Genomic DNA, 20,955 nt, shown 5'->3' on the forward strand with positions numbered 1-20,955 from the left:
GGAGACCGAGAGAAGAGAAAGAGATGGACATCGCGCCTGAAGAGGTGCAACTAAATCTCTTGAAGGAAATTAAGGAATTTCAGGGTCATTTGCCCAGCAATGGAAAGATTCTTACAGGCTGACAACAATGATGGGCGTGAAAGGCGACACTCACTCTGGTTGTACTGGCTACAGGCCTGCAGGCCCGGCTCAGGCCCAGGCCTCGGCTTGCTCTTGGAGCCCGCCATGCAGCCACCTGCTCCTGCGGGCGATCCAGCAGAGGCTAGGCCGCACAGCAGCAGCAGCAGCAGGCAGCAGAGCCACGGTGGTGACATCGCGGCCTACAGCCACAGTCAAAACACAATCGCGATGTTTATTGTTCTGCAGGAGGAATCCGATGAGCTATAACGCTCTTTTTCACAGATGTCCAGTAAGGGGCACACGATCAGAACGTTACAACAATAGAAAAACACGATATGGGTGCAAAGTATAGGAAAGGTAAACATCACTTTAAAAAACTACAAATTTAAAACTAAACTTTTTTATTTAACCAGGTAAGTTATTTTTCATAAACGGCATGGCCACAAATAGCTCAACAAAGTGGCTTATGTGGACATTTACAGCGGCAGAATAATCTATATGCATTGATATTTTAAACTACATTAGAAAAACGTTTTGCTGTCTGGTTGGTTAGCAAGACGTGACGTCCAGAAGGAGGGACGGTCACGGCCAAATCACGCGCGGGCTGCCATATAAATACATTGGGTAGATTACAAAATCACATACTCTTTGGTTCTTTCGGTAAAGTCAAGTAGGTATACAAGAAAAATAAATTAAATCACGACGTTTCGGGCGCAACACAAGCGTCCGTCATCAGGTGGGAACAACCACAGCAAGAAACAATTGCTGAAGTGGGCAAAAGGGCTGCTGCAACAAGAGGCTATATAGGCAAGAGAAGGGGGGAGGAGCCAGGGAGGGTGGGGGTGTGGGGTAGGTGGAGTGGAGGCTACAAGTTAAGACACAAGCATGGCAAAAAATGCCGGGGTGGGGAGGGGAAGTGGGCGAGGCTGGGAGTGGGAGGATTAGGAAACTGGAGATGCGGATATGAAGGCAGGTCAAAAGCAGTTATGGTTTTACCTGGTTAATAACATCCTTCCAATGATTGCTCAATCTGTATCCATCTTCCCGGTTGAAGTTATGTCTATGGTTATATATCTGGAAGGCTTTATGAGCAAACCTTTGATAGTAGCCCGAAGGTTTGCAGAGCACCTTGGTCTCGGAAAAAAACTATATCATAAGAGCCCGCAGCGTTATAGCACTCCCAGCCCCACCCACTTCCCCTCCCCAGCCCGGCATTGTTTTAGGGGCGTGCTTCACACGCTATGCGTTTCACAGTTATGCGCTCGAGAGAAAAAACAGGTTAATTAAAAATGTAAAAATAACAATGCTTGTTCAGTGATCAAAATTCAAAGTAACAAAAAATATCTGTCGCAGGTGAAGCGACTGAACTCTGTCTGATGGCGTCTCGGGCTGAGCCATCGCAGATCTCAGTAGAGGCAGGCCACGGAAGCATTCAAGAAGCGCTGAAGTCATTCCTTATTAAGCAGTCATCATTTTAATCTTAATTATTATTTGTTTTAAAATTCCTTGTTAAGTAAGTTTTTGTTATGCTAGTAACAGTATTATGAAGTAATATATTTATACGTATTTTGTAAATTCAGGGCTAAAATAGATTACGTATTACTTCATGTGCTTCGGTGACGCAATTCCACCCCCCTTAAAACGTGTATGTCTATGGGCAAGCAGGCTTAATACAGCGCGGTTCGACTTACGACCTGCTTTTTAGGAACGCATTTCACGCGCTATGCGAGGAACGTCGCCAGTACATTACACTGAATGTTGCTGCACTGACCTCTACTGCCTACGACGTAGACCCTGCGGCATCCAATAATACGCACCATCCAGGCTCAAATCTGCTGAGATTGTGAGCTCTGAGGTTGAGTGAATTCCGCATGGCTTGGCCATGAGCTATTATACATTAGTTGTACAGGGTGGTCCAGATGCCTTGTGCCCCCCATTTTATCCTTTAATACGTAATAAATATTATATGGGTCTTTCGGTAAAGCCATGTAGATAGAAAAATAATAATACATGTAATATGTCCAAATAAAGTTGATTTAAAACATAAACTAATATGCAAAGAAAAAAATGTTCGGGGTAAATTGATCGTGGGTCATAAGACCTCATGGATAACCCTGTACATTTAAGGTAATTTTCGGCTGAGTTCACATTGACTATTTATGGAATACATATATGGGTTCCATCATCCCAGTGAGTTTGATTTGCTACACGGATGATCTCGTTGAGCCATTTTGCCCGGCTATTTCACAAGGGAGATCCGTGGTGCGTGAGCACAGCAGCAGCAACAACAAAAAACATCAATAATGCAGAGAACGCGTGCACGATCCTTAAGAGATATCGCACAACCAAGGAGGTATTTAACGGGCCGTAAAGGAAACGCACAAGTGTTCGTCAGAGTACGTTGAGACACAGTGGTGCTTATTCTGCAGTAGAAGGTCCCCCATGCTGGGGACGCTTTTCGCTGTATGGTCGTCGTCATCAGCTCTTGTGCAGGCTGCTGCTGCTGCTGGGTGGATTGTTGCACCGTGGGATTGTAAGGGATGGCGACGGGGTGGGGCGCTTCATCCAGCAGTGGATTGATCAAGGCAGATGATGGCGTTTGGAGGCATTTTGACTTTGATTCTTGTTGAAATATTATTCGACAAAATGACTTTTTTATGTTGTAGGGGAAATCGGTTTAATGCATTTCAAGCGATAAAACAGAGACATTCAAAACCACGGAGATTGCTGCGAGCGTACAGCCACGCACACTCAGGGGTCTGTATCAATTCATCTTGTGCACCATCATCAATCTCTCTCCTTGCCCCTCTTTCTTCTCTCCCTCCCTCGCTCTCTCTCTCTCTCCCCGAGGTACTCACACAGATTACGAATTAGCTCTGAATATCGCCGTTTCAACCCGTGTTCGTTAATCACTCAAACTGCAATGATTGCGATGACTGTGATTAACGTATGTAACAAAAACTGTAAATGAGTAAAAATTGCATGTTTCATGTGTGATGCTTGGGGTGAGATTTCGCACCTGCTCGGCAATTTGATCATAGGCTAAGTATAAAAGCTAAGCACCTTTGTATTTATGTTGAACTTCTTTCGCACCATACGTAGCCAACCGTGCTTATCGGAGATTTGAGTCTGGATAGTACTTCGTTGGTTCACCAATACGCATGCCGGGTTGTCATCATTTGTATATTCGTGCACCTCCCGCCAAAGATATCTGAAATTCTCATTTGGCCCTGAATTTCCCAGATATCTGAAATCCCCCTGAGGTTCCTCACCCCCTGAAGTCTTCACACACACACAGTCACTCGTTCTTGTGGAACGCGCTCCCTGGTCTGCCACACCAGGCAAACCCCAGCACCGATCGTTTAATGGGCCACACTGTGCCGATGATTGCACCTCCGATTAGCACGGTTGGCTACGTACGGTGCGAAAGAAGTTCAAAATACATAAACTTAAAACTATGTTTTTTTTATTTTCACAGGTAAGGCCCACTGAGCTATATAGCTGTATTTTTTTCAGAAACGACCTGGCCACAAATGATAGCTCAATGAAGTGGCTTATCACGTGCAAATTTATTGTAGCCAAATACTCTAAATACATGTTGATTTTAAATGTGGAGGGAAAAACTGAAGGACCCGCAGAAAAATCCACAAGACCACGGGGAGAACATGCAAACTCCAAACAAACAAGCGTGAGGGTCTGGATCGAACTCACGACCTCCTGTACACCAGGCGAGGTAGTTAACATCTCGCTGCCGAGGCGCTGATTTTCTCCTGCACATTGCTTTGTCTTCATTTGTCCTTACGTCCATCCCTGTTCAACATGGCCGTGCATCGCCGTTCTTTTACTTCCTTCCATTCTCTGGGTCTTCAGCAAAATAATCTCCCCTTGATCACTCGCTTTAGCGCGTTCCCTCGAACACATGCCCAATCCATATTCTCTTTCTCTTCCCAATTGATTTATGAGACTCATAGAAGCCAAAAGCAGTTCGTATAAACAAATTCAATCGGACAACGTTGGTCTGCTTGGCTCATCGGCTGACCTACATATTTGTAAAATGCATTTCGGTAGTGAAATACACTCTGGTCTAATGTCAATGTATGATCGTACTGCATTACATTTTCACTTCGTTGCGCCACCGGAGGGCTTGTGCCACGCCCATTTGTGAAACCTTTAAAAACGGTGGCCTTCGCTGACCTTACCCCTCTTTCCTCCTGAAGACGATCGCTTGTGTTGTGATCGAAACGTCGTGGTTTTTGTTTTATTTTATTTTTATTACCGAAAGAACCAAGAATAAGTCTACATTGTAGACTGCCAGTACGCTCACTCAGGTTAAGAACCAGGCTACAGTCTACATTATAGACTGCCAGTACACTCACAGAGGTTGAAAACCAGGCTACAGTCTACATGAAAGACTGGCAGTACACTCACCCAGCTTAATAACCATTGCTACAGTCAACATTATAGACTGCCAGTACTCTCACCGAGGTTAAGAACCAGGCTAAAGTCTACATTATAGACTGCCAGTATACTCACCAAGCTTAATAACCATTGCTACAGTCTACATTATAGACTGCCAATACACACACCACGCTTAATAACCAGGCTACAGTCTACACGAAAGACTGCCAGTTTTTAGTTTTTTTATTATTATTTTTTATTCTACGTGACTTTACCGAAAGAACCAAAGAATATGTACTATATTACCCACAAGACATTATGAGAGTGGTTCACACATTTCGTACACTTATACGTTGTATTCGATGCACTCCATAAATATTCCAAGTTAGAGACTTCGCATTGATTGTTATTAAAAGTAAAGTGGTCTTGGGCAGGACACGTCTGGAAATCAAAGTTACCCTAATCCATTTTTTGTAAAGCTCTCTTGAGATTTGATTGCAATGACAGTGCATGCATATATCATTTGTGGCCAGGACTCTTCTGAAAAAGAGCTACTGTGTATCGCTCAGTGGCATTTACCTGGTAAAATATCATTTAGCTTCTTCTTTGGTTCTTTCGGTAAAGTCACGTAGAATGAGAATAAAATAAAACAATAAAATTCTCACGACGTTTCGGCCACAACACAAGTGGCCTTCTTCAGGTGAAAGGAACCTATCGGGACGACAGAGCTACAATAACCATTGCTCATTCTACGTGACTTTACCGAAAGAACCAAAGAAGATGAATCCTTGCAGTCACGAAAGCTTTAAATCATTTAGCTTATTTAAGTTTTAATTGTTGAAATCAGCTTCTGGCCAGCAGCTAGTTGCATTGTTGCGTCGTGGGAGCATGAGATACGGTGACGGTTTGGGGAGGCATTCATCCAGCAGTTGATAGAGCACGTATAATGGTGGTGATATGCGTTGCTGTGGTTTATATGGAGTAGCCTGTGTTCAGATGTGCGATGCTGTGATGCAGTACATCAATTACACTGTACACCACCCATCTCTCTCCGCATTTCTCTCTCTGTGTGCCTCCCCATCTCTTCCACCCTCCTGCCTCTCTGCCTCTCCCCTCCCACCGTCTCTCGCTTATCCCCCTGCTGTCTGTCTCTCTCCCACTCCCCTCTCCCAATGCTCTTATCTTCTCTCTCCTCGCCCTTTGTCCCCCCCCCCGCCCGTCTATCTCACGCTCTCCCTGTCCCCATATCCTCTCCCCTATCGATCTCTTCACTGATCTCTCTCTTTCCCCCCTCCCCGTACGCCCGAGCAGTGACTATGAGATTGCCTCTCTCTCTCTCTCTCTCCCCTCCTCGCCATGCGCTCCGTCACCGCCGGCATTAAGATTCAGCTCAGCGCCGTCGTCTCCGCCACCGATAAAGCCGCCCCCCACCTCACCAGCGGCAGTGTTCTCGTGCTGAGCCCCCCACACAGAAGACAATCACCTAGGCGACGGCACGACAGGGCGCAAGCACACAACACGATGACGCAACGTGCAAACACACAACGCGACACGATGTGACACAACGACATGGAACGACACGACACGATGTGACACAACGACATGGAACGACACGATGTGACACAACGATATGGAACGACACCACACGATGTGACAACGATATGGAACGACACGACACGATGTGACACAACGATATGGAACGACACGACACGATGTGACACAACGATATGGAACGACACGACACGATGTGACACAACGATATGGAACGACACGATGTGACACAACGACATGGAACGACACGATGTGACACAACGATATGGAACGACACGATGTGACACAACGATATGGAACGACACCACACGATGTGACACAACGATATGGAACGACACGACACGATGTGACACAACGATATGGAACGACACGATGTGACACAACGATATGGAACGACACGAGACGACACAACGCGAAAACACCACGTGACACCACAACCGTATTTAGGAAGCCACTGGAGCGATGCACTTTTAAGTCGTCATCCAGATTGAGAACGAAATTCCTTTCGAACTACTTTTTGTGTTTCGTTTGTTTCCCACCCCCGCACCTCCGATTAGCACGGTTGGCTACGTACGGTGAGAAAGAAGTTCAACGTACTTGCATAAACAGTACAATGACACCATGACATGTGACACAACGTAAGATGGCAACATAACACAACAACATGGCACGGCAAAAGATGGCAATGTGGGATAACAACAAGACAATGCGACATGACCCAACAAAACATCCCAGTAGACAAGGAACGTTGGATAAGACGTTGGGCCAACGTTGGTTAAACGTTGGCATTTTAACCAGGGCGTCACAAGTCACAACAATACTACAGCGTGATAAGATGCTGCACAACAAAAGGCGACGTCACGACCACGTGACGCGTAACGAAACAATAGGACATGGCACGACAGAACAACGGTAACCTGGGATACAACACTCTGACAACACACAAACACTTCATCAAAGACTGCCGCGTGAATTAACTGCACCTCTATAGACTTTGAATCATCTCATAAAAAGAGTCAAATACGTCAATGAGATTTTGCTTATGATGCTGAACTTACACACCGGACAGAGCGTTCGGCGCTTGCTGCATGTTGACGAAGTTCACGGTGCGATTTGAGGCGGTCCGTCATGCCGCCTGCCCCCTCCTCTCTCTCCACGTGGTCGCGTGGATCTTTCTCCGGGTCCTCCGGGTTTTCTCTCCACGTCACGCGTTTAGAGTATTTGACTGCTGTACATTTCCACATGATAAGCCACTTCGTTGAGCTATTGTTTGTGGCCAGGTAGTTTCTGACAAAGGGCGAATTAGCTCAGTGGGCCTTACCTCGTTAAACAACACGTCGCATGTTGACATTAGTGTGTAATAACATCACGCAAAGTCTGCTTTAAAAAAACAGAATCCCCTGACGTCACTCGCACGTGTGTGCCGGCGTCAGGATCCGCATTATTCATGCGCACAAATTACACCGCAAATTACTCCACTTTGGATTATACACACAGCAGCAATCATCCCCCCTTACTTGCAGACTACTGCCCAAAACAGCATACTAAAACAGAGCTACCAAAACACAGCATACCAAAACACAGAGCTACCAAAACACACAGAGCTTACTTGCACCTGTACCGAACCATTTATGGCGCCTCTTACATTTGCACTTTTTGATTCGCACGTTTTAAATTTACGACCATGAAATACCCCTGTTTGCTAGTTGTGCAATATTCCTTAAGGACCCTTTACTGGTTCTCTACAATATTGATGTTTGTCTTTTGTTGTCGCTGCGCTCACGCACCACGGATCTTCCTTGTAACATAGCCAGGAAATAAAAGAAACTTAAACTTTAGGGGCAGGCCAGATGCACATTGTCCCCGCAAGGACAGCTGCCACTGGGGGTGCACTTTGAGAGGTGCTGAGATGTACAGCGCTGAGATGCCAGGGAGTATGCGAGGGCGGTTTTTTCAAAAATAATCATGATCTTTAGCATATAATAATGCACACAGTGGCACGTGCAACGAGTATATACACACACACTCTCTCTATGTATTGTAAAGACAAAATCCCAATGTAGCCTTTAACAGACTTGTGATAAATGCGATTAGCGAGCTCTTAAAAACCATTCGAGGGAGCTCAAGAGAGGGTATTTTTGGCCTACTCTTCCACGTTGGCTAGACGTATTGAAAGAGGTGGGAGTTACCCACACTTTACCCCATCGCACGCAACCTGCCGCTAGACCCACCGTGGCTCACCCAGGGTTCACCCATGTACGAGCATGTATGTTGAACTTTTTTCGCACCTCTAATTAGCAGGGTTGGCTACGTACTGTGCGAAAGAAGTTCAACATTCATCCTGCTGCTGGGTGGAGAGAGGCGATGGAGGGAATGTAAAACGTTCACAGCATCTTCGTTTCAACTGCCGTGCCGAGAAATCAAATATGTGTGGCGACCTCTGGATTGCAAGTCCAGTGTGCTGACCGTTACCTCACTGTGGCAGTATCCCTGAAAATATTGTCACCTCAGATTTGCATGGTTAGTTATGTACGGTGCGAAAGAAGTTCAACATACATACGACAACGTGCAATGAAATATACATTGCACGTTGGTGTTAAATTAAACCATTTCAAGCCTTAAGCCAACGGCAAGAAGCTTCATTGGTCAGAATGCGATTGATTAATTTTCACGTAATAAAACTATATATTTGTAAACATGACAACCTTGTCGGGTGGTAGGAGGGTTCATAACACGAATTCTGACAAAACAACCTCATGGCCTAACCAAAATACAAATACGGATTGCTGGCCAGTATTGGCTCAACTTTAAGTTGATACCATTATCGATGATGGTGCTTGGCACTAATCTGGAGGTAATCAGCCCGAGCCGATTTGCTCTACGGATAAATAATGTTTGCAATAATTTCCCTTCCTCTTGCGATACGGTTATTGGTTTGTCCACATTTTTATTGTTTGCTTTTGCCATTTTGATGACCCCATGCCACCGTTGCTCGCCAGACTCCATCCCGGTCTCTATAATTCTCACCTGGTTAAACAAAATCCAACTTGAAGCTTGGCATCAATTGCGCGATGAAAGTGGCTCACATGCGTGATCGTGAGACGTGACAGCCTTAAGAAGCAAACGGGAGCTTCGAACTGCAACTCACAGGCGCGGGTTTGATGATCCGGGCTCGGAGCTTTGATCTCAATCACTTGAAGCTCTTCAGTACTTACTTCTAGTTTCAGCAGCCTCAATTTCCACACCTCCCTGGCCAATCGTATTGCTTATTTAACAAAGTAGATAAGCAGATAATATGCCACCACATATATATGCACGTCTGTCCAAAACAACGCTAATGGATTTATTAGTGTCATATTTTTTGCGTCGAACTAGGACTCATATGTCATCTCTGGCAGTTGACGAGCATTCATTCACGCAAAGCCTGACTGCTTAATGAGAGACTGTGAGATTGTTGGGTGACAGTCCAACTGATATTTTAAATTCCCAAAGCTGGAATGTTTTGCGAGAACCAAATGTCTTGTGATGATGTTGAAACGTGGTCATTAGGACCAGTCTGAGCCCATTAACTCACGACCCGAGAGAACCCAGTTTAATCACAGCTCGGCCTATGTGTATCTATGGGTCTCTGTGTGAGCCTGTGGGTCTCTGTGTGACCGGGCTGAGACCATCAACGCACGACACTAAAGAACTACGGTAGTTTTAATCGCGATGGGGCAGGGACGTGGATTTGAACCCAGGTCATCTGCCGTGTCGGCTCAGTGCCTATGAATTCCGAGCCACTTGGCAACCTCCAACTAGTTTATTTTCCTTACTCTGCAGCATGGTCCAGATGTCTTGTGACCCCCAATTAATTGACCCCTTAAATGTTTTTCCTTCGCATATTAATTTATGTTTTAAATCAACCTTACTTATTATTTTCAGGTGGCTGATAATAAAGTTATGATGTAATTTGTACATTGCTCCATTACATTACACATCCATTGGTATACTAACATTAAGCCTTAGAGAATTAAATGGGGGTCACAATACATCTGGACCAGCCTGCACATTGGAGTATCTAAATTCCGTTAAAAATACGCGTTGTTTACAGGAATCAAATAAGCCATTAGAAAATGTAAAAGTAATGCTTCCAGTAACTAGAAAAAATGTATATTTAGTTTGTGTTCGCAAAAAACAAGAGTGTATATCCCTAAGTATATTTTTTAAAGTGTCGGTACTCCCTCCTCTTCCAAAATGTCTGTCCAGCGTGGAAGAGTAGGCCAAAGTACCCTAGAGACCTCCCACTGGTGGAGACCCTTCCACCAGCAGTGTCGTGAGCCAAGAAATTGCAGGGCTGTGCCTAAATAGGTGTTCGCTAACTGTACTCGAGTTCAGTAGGCACAACCCGACGGGAAGCTTTGTTTTTACACAGACATCAGAACAAGGCAGAGATGCATGCGTATTTAACGGGTTATTCAAACACTTACTTGCGATTCATATTACCCCTGGCGTAGCCGGCATTAATTGAATTTAATTGCTCGTTAGCGACATTCTGCCGGGCTTCGTTAACTGCGCTTAATGCGGGAACAGTGACTGGCTGCGCAGGCAATTCGCCCGCTTATCTCTTTAAAGGCTGACAGATCGTGGGAGCGTTGAGCCTGCACCAATGAATTGCCTCGGTTCGAATCCAGGTTTCAGTCGCCGCCCGTGATCGCACTGGGATCTCTCGTCCAAGTCACGGATGACTGCTCACAAACAACCTCCCCCCCCCCAATCACATTCTATTGACTCTCCGCTTAATTAGGCAAAATTCCAGTTCTAAGAATTAAAACTTTCAGGTCAACCGTCTTGCAAAGAACATTCCCCTCTCATGCTTCGCGGGCTTGAACGAGCGGCCCCACCCTCTGCTTTGGAACAGAGATGACTTGAACATTTGAATGGAACTCCGCGGTAGCTCCGTGACATCCACTTCCGTTGACAATGCCGATTGATTGTGGTGGTACACATTTACACCACTGGGTGGTCATAGGCGATTGGGTGGGGGGTTAGTTTAAGAAACTTGGACCGTTGTTTCTAAACTATAAACTAAACAATGTTTTATTTTATCAGGTAAGGCCCACTGAGCTATACGGCTGTTTTTCAGAAGCGACGTGGCTACAAATGATATCTCAATGAAGTTGCTTATCACGTGGACATTTATCGCAGCCAAATACTCTAAATGCACGTTTCTAAATGTGGAGGGAAAAACCAGAGAACCCGGAGAAAAATCCACGCGACCACGGGGAGAGAGAGACATGCAAACTCCAAATATACAGCAGGCGACAGGGATGGGATCAAATTGACGACCTCCTATATACCAGGCGAGGTAGTTAACATCTCTGAGCCACCGTGGGGCTTCAGTTGCCGCGCCAGGAGATCGAATCGAACCGGCGACCGCTGGATCGTAAGGTCCGGTGGTGCTGACTGATACTGCGCGGTAGCCTCACGATCTGTACGGCAACACGGACGATACTGATATTGTGTTCCTCATGTACAGTGAGGGAAGAAAATATTTGATCCCTGCCGATTTTGTACGTTTGCCCACTGACAAAGAAATGATCAGTCTATAATTTTAATTGTAGGTTTATTTGAACAGTGAGAGACAGAATAACAACAACAAAAATCCAGAAAAACGCATGTCAAAAATGTTATAAATTGATTTGCATTTTAATGAGGGAAATAAGTATTTGACCCCCTCTCAATCAGAAAGATTTATGGCTCCCAGGTGTCTTTAATACAGGTAACAAGCTGAGATTAGGAGCACTCTCTTTAAGAGTGTGCTCCTAATCTTAGCTGAGATTAGGAGCACACTCTTAAAGGAAGTGCTCCTAATCTCAGCTCGTTACCTGAGATTAGGAGCACACTCTTAAAGGAAGTGCTCCTAATCTCAGCTCGTTACCTGTATAAAAGACACCAGTCCACAGAAGCAATCAATCAATCAGATTCCAAACTCTCCACCATGGCCAAGACGAAAGAGCTATCCAAGGATGTCAGGGACAAGATTGTAGACCTACACAAGGCTGGAATGGGCTACAAGACCATTGCCAAGCAGCTTGGTGAGAAGGTGACAACAGTTGTTGCGATTATTCGCAAATGGAAGAAACACAAAAGAACTGTCAATCTCCCTCGGCCTGGGGCTCCATGCAAGATATCACCTCTTGGAGTTGCAATGATCATGAGAACGGTGAGGAATCAGCCCAGAACTACACGGGAGGATCTTGTCAATGATCTCAAGACAGCTGGGACCATAGTCACCAAGAAAACAATTGGTAACACACTACACCGTGAAGGACTGAAATCCTGCAGCGCCCGCAAGGTCCCCCTGCTCAAGAAAGCACATATACATGCCCGTCTGAAGTTTGCCAATGAACATCTGAATGATTCAGAGGACAACTGGGTGAAAGTGTTCTGATCAGATGAGACCAAAATGGAGCTCTTTGGCATCAACTCAACTTGCCGTGTTTGGAGGAGGAGGAATGCTGCCTATGACCCCAAGAACACCATCCCCACCGTCAAACATGGAGGTGGAAACATTATACTTTGGGGGTGTTTTTCTGCTAAGGGGACAGGACAACTTCACCGCATCAAAGGGACGATGGACGGGGCCATGTACCGTCAAATCTTGGGTGAGAACCTCCTTCCCTCAGCCAGGGCTTTGAAAATGGGTCGTAGATGGGTATTCCAGCATGACAATGACCCAAAACACACGGCCAAGGCAACAAAGGAGTGGCTCGAGAAGAAGCACATTAAGGTCCAGGAGTGGCCTAGCCAGTCTCCAGACCTTAATCCCATAGACAATCTGTGGAGGGAGCTGAAGGTTCGAATTGCCAAATGTCAGCCTCGAAACCTTAATGACTTGGAGAAGATCTGCAAAGAGGAGTGGGACAAAATCCCTCCTGAGATGTGTGCAAACCTGGTGGCCAACTACAAGAAACGTCTGACCTCTGTGATTGCCAACAAGGGTTTTGCCACCAAGTACTAAGTCATGTTTTGCAGAGGGGTCAAATACTTATTTCCCTCATTAAAATGCAAATCAATTTATAACATTTTTGACATGCGTCTTTCTGGATTTTTTTGTTGTTATTCTGTCTCTGATCATTTCTTTGTCAGTGGACAAACGTACAAAATCAGCAGGGGATCAAATACTTTTTTCTCTCACTGTAGATGGAACCCTACAATGAACGTGACCAACCTCATTCTCAAGAGCGGTTACCCTCCCACATGAACGGTGGCCAGCGGTTAACGCACTCCACCGTAACGGTTTCCCAAGTCACAGCCGACACCAGTGGGTGAGCGATATCTGAACCGGGTCTGGGCATTCCCTTTTCCAACCTGCACTGACCAACGTGGTGAAGTATGGTCAAACACCCCCCCCACACACACACAACCAGGACTGACATGGCATAGAGAGGCTTTTATTCAGCAATGGATTTTCAAAGGGCCGTTAAATAGTAACAGGACTGTATACACTTTCCATAATCTCATTCATAAAAGTGCTTTCAGCTGTGCTTATATAATGAAATATATATGCACATCCATATATTAATGCAGAGATACATTACATATACACACACACTCTCTCAAGACAGGGGCTCCCAATATTGCCTCGAAAAGACTGCTGGGGCAAGTGCTGCTAGCGAGCGCATATAAAGGTCGGCATGGCGCACAAGGGGGTGATGTGGCCAGCACCACGCCCGACCGCCTTTGTCTCTCCACGGCTGGTCACTACACACACTTACTTAAAGCTGAGTCAACCTAAGGCAGGGCAAGGACACACGCTATCACACACGACAAGACCCACGCGGACAGACACCCCACACAGACACGTGTCATGAATAACAGCGTTCCAGATTAGGGTTTATGGTAATTTATCTCCTCGCGTTGACACCACCGTATGTAAGATGTCTTTTCAGGGCAGTGAAATGCCACATTGCCCTCAAATCGCGACTAATTGAGATAAACACTGGAGCGGGTGCAGCATGTTACCAATCTGCAGCGTGTACTATAGTGTTTGGCACGTGTCGTGACGGGTACTGCAAGATCCGACCGTGTCAGTCCGGTGCTCGCCTGAGTTGCATTGCCTTCTGGTTACCGAACGAATTTAATCTCAGGTCGCACTCATTACACACAAAGTGCTTGCTTCAAATGAGCCACAATACCTCGCTGATCTCGTCAAGGAGCACAAACCATCGTCACGCCAACTCCAGTCAACCTCGCAGAGGCCGCTTTTGGCTCACCATCGAACAAAGACGGTGGTTACCGCATCGCGTGGCGCTTTCAGATGCCCTTTTGCTGCCGTCTGGAACGCTCTTCTGTCGGATATTAGGAAGCTAAAGGAGCTATGCACTTTTAAATCATATAGATTGAAACCTCATCATTTCTTTAGAACTTCTGTTTGTGTTTAGTTTGTTGTCCTTCCCCGCACATCCGCTTAGCGCGGTTGGCTACGTACGGTGCGAAACAAGATTAACATACGTACATACATTTTTATATTTAGGTGGCATGATCACAGGAGATGGAAGAAGGTGCGTCATTGAGAAAAAACAGAAGAATCACACTGGTGAAAGATATATAATTAAATGGGATCTATATTGAAAAATAAAAAAAATGATTAATGACAAACTAGAATTATAATACGCAGTGCCATGCGTGCAGGTCTGCTCTGCTGCATACAAACTAGAAGTCACAGAAATGTGTTCTTTTGGAAGGATGTTCAACATTTCACGGGCAAGATGATGACATGAATGCATTACGGGTAGCAGTAGGGAACGCAACAAGCGTATTCACATGAATAATTACAGAAAGCCAAAGTTAGATTTCTCAGACATGTAATGAGAGAACGAGAGACTGAATGTGAATGTTTCGACTGGAAAATCATACGGAAAAAAAACCAATGTATTCAATCATTTATGCAGGAAAGTAAAACTAGGTTGTAGGACTATGTTGTATGAGGGTCCTGCTGCCTCATTAGGTTTATATTTTAAACAGTTTTCAGCCAATTAATGACGAGTGTGTTTATTATATATGTGTGGGAGGAAACCGGAGCGCCCAGACAAAACCCACCTCATGTGCAAGGGGGGAACGCTCTATTCCACCACCCGTACAGATGGCAACAGATGGCAATTATTCCACTTGATGTACTGCTGCCTTCTCTCCTAGAGTCAGGGCATGGCACCTCACAACATCTGTGAGGTGATCCACGGACCATTGCTGCCGTCTCCACAGCGCTGCTGGGTTTAGAGGCGTGCGCCACCACCACCACCACCACGAGAAGCCGGGGAAGACCGCCGATTAAGGTACAGAAGGAAATTTGAACAATGGAATTGCAACTGGGAGGAGTATCTGATGCAGTGTTCTTCAGTAAATATCATGGACAGAGCTGCATGGAAGGAAGTCCACGATCACTGGTGTATTTGGCTGGAGCGACTGTGCACCTAATTTCATACAAAACTCGAGTATTTTTTATTTTAAAAGGCATAAGTCTTTTTCAGAAGTGACCTGGCCACAAATAATAGCCCAACGAAGTGGCTTATCATGTCGAAATGTATAGCAGCCAAATACTCTAAACGCAATATTCTAAATGCGGAGGGAAACACCGGAGTACCCGATTAATAATACATGCGACCACGGGGAGAACATGCAAACTCCAAACATGCACGTGTCAGGGCCGGGAGCGAACCCATGCCCTCCTGTATACCAGGCGATGTAGTTAACATCTTGCCACCGCAGCGCCTCAAGGGGCATTCTGAGATTCTTCTGGATCGCGGGAGATGATGTAAGTTTTGCGAGACCTTCAACGAGGAGTGGAATGACCATGGCGGTTGATGATCATGATGAAAGGGTACGCAGTTTAACACGTAGGCTTTCGCGACCAATATTATTCATAACAAAGGTTTTTGGGTTAGATCGCGTTTATTTATAAATGTGTCGTAACCCTCCACCATCCGACACGGCCAATCAGCAAAAAAAGTGTCACGTTGACAAAAGACAAATAATTCACTACTTCAGCCAACCGGTGTGTTGAAGAGCCAATCCACATTTACAGTTTGAGTACGACGTTTCGCTGGTAAATACTTCCAGCATCATCGGGCAATTCGCCAGAATGGCGAATTGCCCGATGATGCTGGAAGTATTTACGCGTTAACTAAACACTTACATTTTTATTCTTAGAACGAGCGTTCAAAAATAGGAGACCCAATGGAAAAAAAAATAATCGGAGTCTCCCCGGTGAAATTTTTTACTTTTATGTGCATTCAAAAATATATTCTTATTTCTTTTCAAAAGAAAATGCAAACTACCAAACTGCATCTGGCACGCAAACTCAAGCTGTGCTGGAAGATTGCTCTGCGTAATGTCATGCAATGACATTTACACGTTAACATTTTAATGGTTTGATTTTAATGTTTAATTTATCTTCGCGATGTAACTTCCACTGTAGTTTTCCACCTTTGCCGAGCCCAGCTGGGGCTGGACGCCAGTGTAGAATGAGCTTCGTAGCACATGGGATCCTTCCAGAATACATTGTCAGATTTTGGAATAAATCACTGTGTCCCAGAATAAATCATTGGGTTCCAGAATAAAACATTGCCTTGCATAATAGAACATTGCCTTCCAGTATGAATCATCGAGTTCTTATAAATCACTGGGTTCCAGTGCAAATCATTGGTTTATTCCACGATAAATCAAATGTCTATGTCTATGAATACCATGCAGATTTCATATTTTTAAATTCGCGACATTTTGCGTATTTGGACATGTTAGATATGCGTTTAGAATTTTTGGTTTGAAAATCTGAACACTGGTTTTAGTTTGAAATTTCCTTCCATACCGATCCGAAAATGTGATGTCACCGGCAGTGACGTCACTTCTCTGGCATCACTGCCATGCTTGTATTGCCACACGTGCGATGGCATGACGTTGCTTTTGCATATGTTATTAAATGAGAATGTTTACGTTACAAATATTATTTGACCAATGGCACTGTACGGTAAAACGTGCCATTGTTGTGTATTACACTTAAAGATAATTAAACTTAAACTAGCATCCCGCACATCCTTTGGACATGACCGTCTGTCCATCCCTCCCTCACAGGCAGCCAGCCAGCCAGCAAAACATTTACTCTTCTATATAGCCCTGCCTCTCTCCACCTTTCTCCTGCCGTATCTGTGTCGGGTATCCCAATTCGTCTCGATATCTCGCTTTGTCTCTGCTTCCATCTCTTTCTCTATTCCTCTCTCCCCTCTTCTATCTTTCCCTCCCTCGATTCCCTCTCCACTCTATCTCAGGGTTCTTAGCGAGTCGCACCTATGAAGGCCGGCACGGCACACGAGGGCGTGGGTAGCCAGCGACCACACCCGAGTTTACACACCGCGCCAGGTGCCCATTTAAGGCTGAGTCGACATAGGGGAGGCCCAGGACCGATTTTCAGATATTCGGCACTGTTATTGTTCGTGAGTTGGAATCGAACTCGGACACAGGAGCAGCTGTGACGCATCCTCGTGTTACGCGCTGAGATGCCTTCGGGTGTGTAACAGCATGTCCAGGTGCGCGATGGGCGCATCTTATATGTAAACAATGGTGAAAGTCATCCATCCGTGTGTGATGTTTGTGTACTAATGTGTGTGTGTGGCCTTCATAGGTGTTGGCTAATAACACTTGCCCCAACAGCCTGCTAAGGCTATACGGGGAATCTTTGTTGGGGTGTGTGCTGTTTTGATGTGCATACAGTGAGGGAAAAAAGTATTTGATCCCCTGCTGATTTTGTACGTTTGCCCACTGACAAAGAAATGATCAGTCTATAATTTTAATAGGTTTATTTGAATAGTGAGAGACAGAATAACAACAAGAAAATCCAGAAAAACGCATGTCAAAGATGTTATAAATTGATTTGCATTTTAATGAGGGAAATAAGTATTTGACCCCCTCTCAATCGGAAATATTTATGGCTCCCAGGTGTATTTTTACAGGTAACGAGCTGAGATTAGGAGCACACTCTTAAAGGGAGTGCTCCTAATCTCAGCTTGTTACCTGTATAAAAGACACCTGTCCACAGAAGCAATCAATCAATCAGATTCCAAACTCTCCACCATGGCCAAGACCAAAGAGCTCTCCAAGGATGTCAGGGACAAGATTGTAGACCTACACAAGGCTGGAATGGGCTACATGACCATTGCCAAGCAGCTTGGTGAGAAGGTGACAACGGTTGGTGCGATTATTCACAAATGGAAGAAACACAAAAGAACTGTCAATCTCCCTCGGCCTGGGGCTCCATGCACGATCTCACCTCATGGAGTTGCAATGATCATAAGAACGGTGAGGAATCAGCCCAGAACTACACGGAAGGATCTTGTCAATGATCTCAAGGCAGCGGGGACCATAGTCACCAAGAAAACAATTGGTAACACACTACACCGTGAAGGACTGAAATCCTGCAGCGCCCGCAAGGTCCCCCTGCTCAAGAAAGCACATACATGCCCGTCTGAAGTTTGCCAATGAACATCTGAATGATTCAGAGGACAACTGGGTGAAAGTGTTGTGGTCAGATGAGACCAAAATGGAGCTCTTTGGCATCAACTCAACTCGCCGTGTTTGGAGAAGGAATGCTGCTTATGACCCCAAGAACCGTCAAATATGGAGGTGGAAACATTATGCTTTGGGGGTGTTTTTCTGCTAAGGGGACAGGACAACTTCACCGCATCAAAGGGACCATGGACGGGGCCATGTACCGTCAAATATTGGGTGAGAACCTCCTTCCCTCAGCCAGGGCATTGCAAATGGGTCGTGGATGGGTATTCCAGCATGACAATGACCCAAAACACACGGCCAAGGCAACAAAGTAGTGGCTCAAGAAGAAGCACATTAAGGTCCTGGAGTGGCCTAGCCAGTCTCCACACCTTAATCCCATAGACAATCTGTGGAGGGAGCTGAAGGTTCGAGTTGCCAAACGTCAGCCTCGAAACCTTCATGACTTGGAGAAGATCTGCAAAGAGGAGTGGGACAAAACCCCTCCTGAGATGTGTGCAAACCTGGTGGCCAACTACAAGAAACGTCTGACCTCTGTGATTTCCAACAAGGGTTTTACCACCAAGTACTAAGTCATGTTTTGCAGAGGGGTCAAATACTTATTTCCCTCATTAAACTGCAAATAAATGTATAACATTTTTGACATGCGTTTTTCTGGATTTTGTTGTTATTCTGTCTCTCACTGTTCAAATAAACCTACCATTAAAATTATAGACTGATCATTTATTTGCCAGTGGGCAAACGTACAAAATCAGCAGGGGATCAAATACTTTTTTCCCTCACTGTACGTGTGTAATGGTGTTGATGTGTGTATGCATGTATTTTGGCGTGTGTGTACCTGCTCTGTAATTGTGTGTGTTGTATTGTGTACAGCACTGGTGTATTTTTTATCCTGTGTAAGTGTGTATTGCATATTTGTGTGCAAACGACATTTTGATGTTTGTGGACTAATTGATGTGTACTAGGTGTGGAAATTAGTGTATTCTGGTGGGGGTAGTAGTGATGGTGTGTTCTGGTTGTGTGGTGGTGATAGTGTGTTCTGGTGGGGGTAGTAGTGATAGTGTGTTCTGGTTGTGTAGTGATGATGGTGTGTTCTGGTGGGGGTAGTAGTGATAGTGTGTTCTGGTGGGGGTAGTAGTGATGGTGTGTTCTGGTGGTGTGGTACTGATGGTGTGTTCTGGTGGTGTGGTAGTGATGGTGTGTTCTGGTGGTGTGGTAGTGATGGTGTATTCTGGTGGGGGTAGTAGTGATGGTGTGTTCTGGTGGTGTGGTAGTGATGGTGTGTTCTGGTTGTGTGGTAGTGATGGTGTGTTCTGGTGGTGTGGTAGTGATGGTGTGTTCTGGTGGTGTGGTGGTGATGGTGTGTTCTGGTGGTGGTAGTAGTGATGGTGTGTTCTGGTTGTGTGGTAGTGATGGTGTGTTCTGGTGGGGGTAGTAGTGATGGTGTGTTCTGGTTGTGTAGTGGTGATGGTGTGTTCTGGTTGTGTAGTGGTGATGGTGTGTTCTGGTGGGGGTAGTAGTGATAGTGTATTCTGGTGGGGGTAGTAGTGATGGTGTGTTCTGATGGTGTGTTCTGGTGGTGTGGTAGTGATGGTGTGTTCTGGTGGTGTGATGGTGTGTTCTGGTGGTGTGGTACTGATGGTGTGTTCTGGTGGTGTGGTAGTGATGGTGTATTCTGGTGGGGGTAGTAGTGATGGCGTGTTCTGCTGGTGTGGTAGTGATGGTGTGATAGTATTCGAGTGTGTTCCCATGGCTCTCATAGTGTAAGTAGTGGTGGTGTGATGGTGTGGTAGTGTTAGCAGTGGTGGTGTGGTAGTGTTGATGGCGGTGTAATGGTGTGGTAGTGTTATTATTGATGGTGTGGTGGCGTTAGTAGTGGTGGTGGTGCGTTGTGGTAGTTGTGGTATTAGTAGCCTTAGTGCTGTGGGTATGCACAGGAATATTCTCACCATCTCTGCACCTACCCGCACTTGGGCTGCACTTTCTCAGAGGTGTTCCACCGAATGTGGATGGAGGATGAGAGAGCGGGAGAGCGAGGAGGCGTTGTGAGGAGCGAGAAAAGCGAGAGAGAGAGAGTGAGCTATGTGGGGGGAGAGAGGGAGGGGAGGAGGAGGGGAGGATGGATGTATGGAGGTGATGGTCGCAGACACAAACCCGAGACGAAATCAATTGTGAAAGAAACCACACGGTATTGATGAGTCCCAATGCGTTATCGATTAACAACAATATGTACACACGCAAAAAAATAATTGCCATGTCCCAAATAATGCTGCCACAGTCGTTCCGTAGCCATCAAAATGTGAATGAACATTCCAAACCTTACAATAGGAGACTTACAACAGA

General features: G+C 45.5%; 1 protein-coding gene across 2 annotated transcripts in view; it reads right to left on the reverse strand.

Annotated features, from left to right (window-relative positions):
• LOC116951990 (riboflavin-binding protein-like) overlaps nucleotides 1–20,716 on the reverse strand; it is a 28,674-nt gene extending 7,958 nt beyond the window's left edge. The window contains exons 1-2 of one of the 2 annotated variants that reach the window (XM_032970948.2): nucleotides 20,577–20,716; nucleotides 155–320 (exon numbers count right to left, since the gene is read on the reverse strand). In XM_032970948.2, coding sequence (XP_032826839.2) covers nucleotides 155–314 — 160 coding nt within the window. In that variant the 5' untranslated portion in view covers nucleotides 315–320; nucleotides 20,577–20,716. Of the gene's footprint in view, nucleotides 1–154; nucleotides 321–20,561 lie in introns of both variants that reach the window. The other variant, XM_032970947.2, reaches the window with a different exon arrangement.
• Nucleotides 20,717–20,955: the final 239 nt, after the last annotated feature.

Source organism: Petromyzon marinus, chromosome 44 (genome assembly GCF_048934315.1).
Source record: "Petromyzon marinus isolate PM22_M1 ecotype Great Lakes invasive population chromosome 44, UKy_Petmar_22M1.pri1.0, whole genome shotgun sequence".
NCBI lineage: Eukaryota > Metazoa > Chordata > Hyperoartia > Petromyzontiformes > Petromyzontidae > Petromyzon > Petromyzon marinus.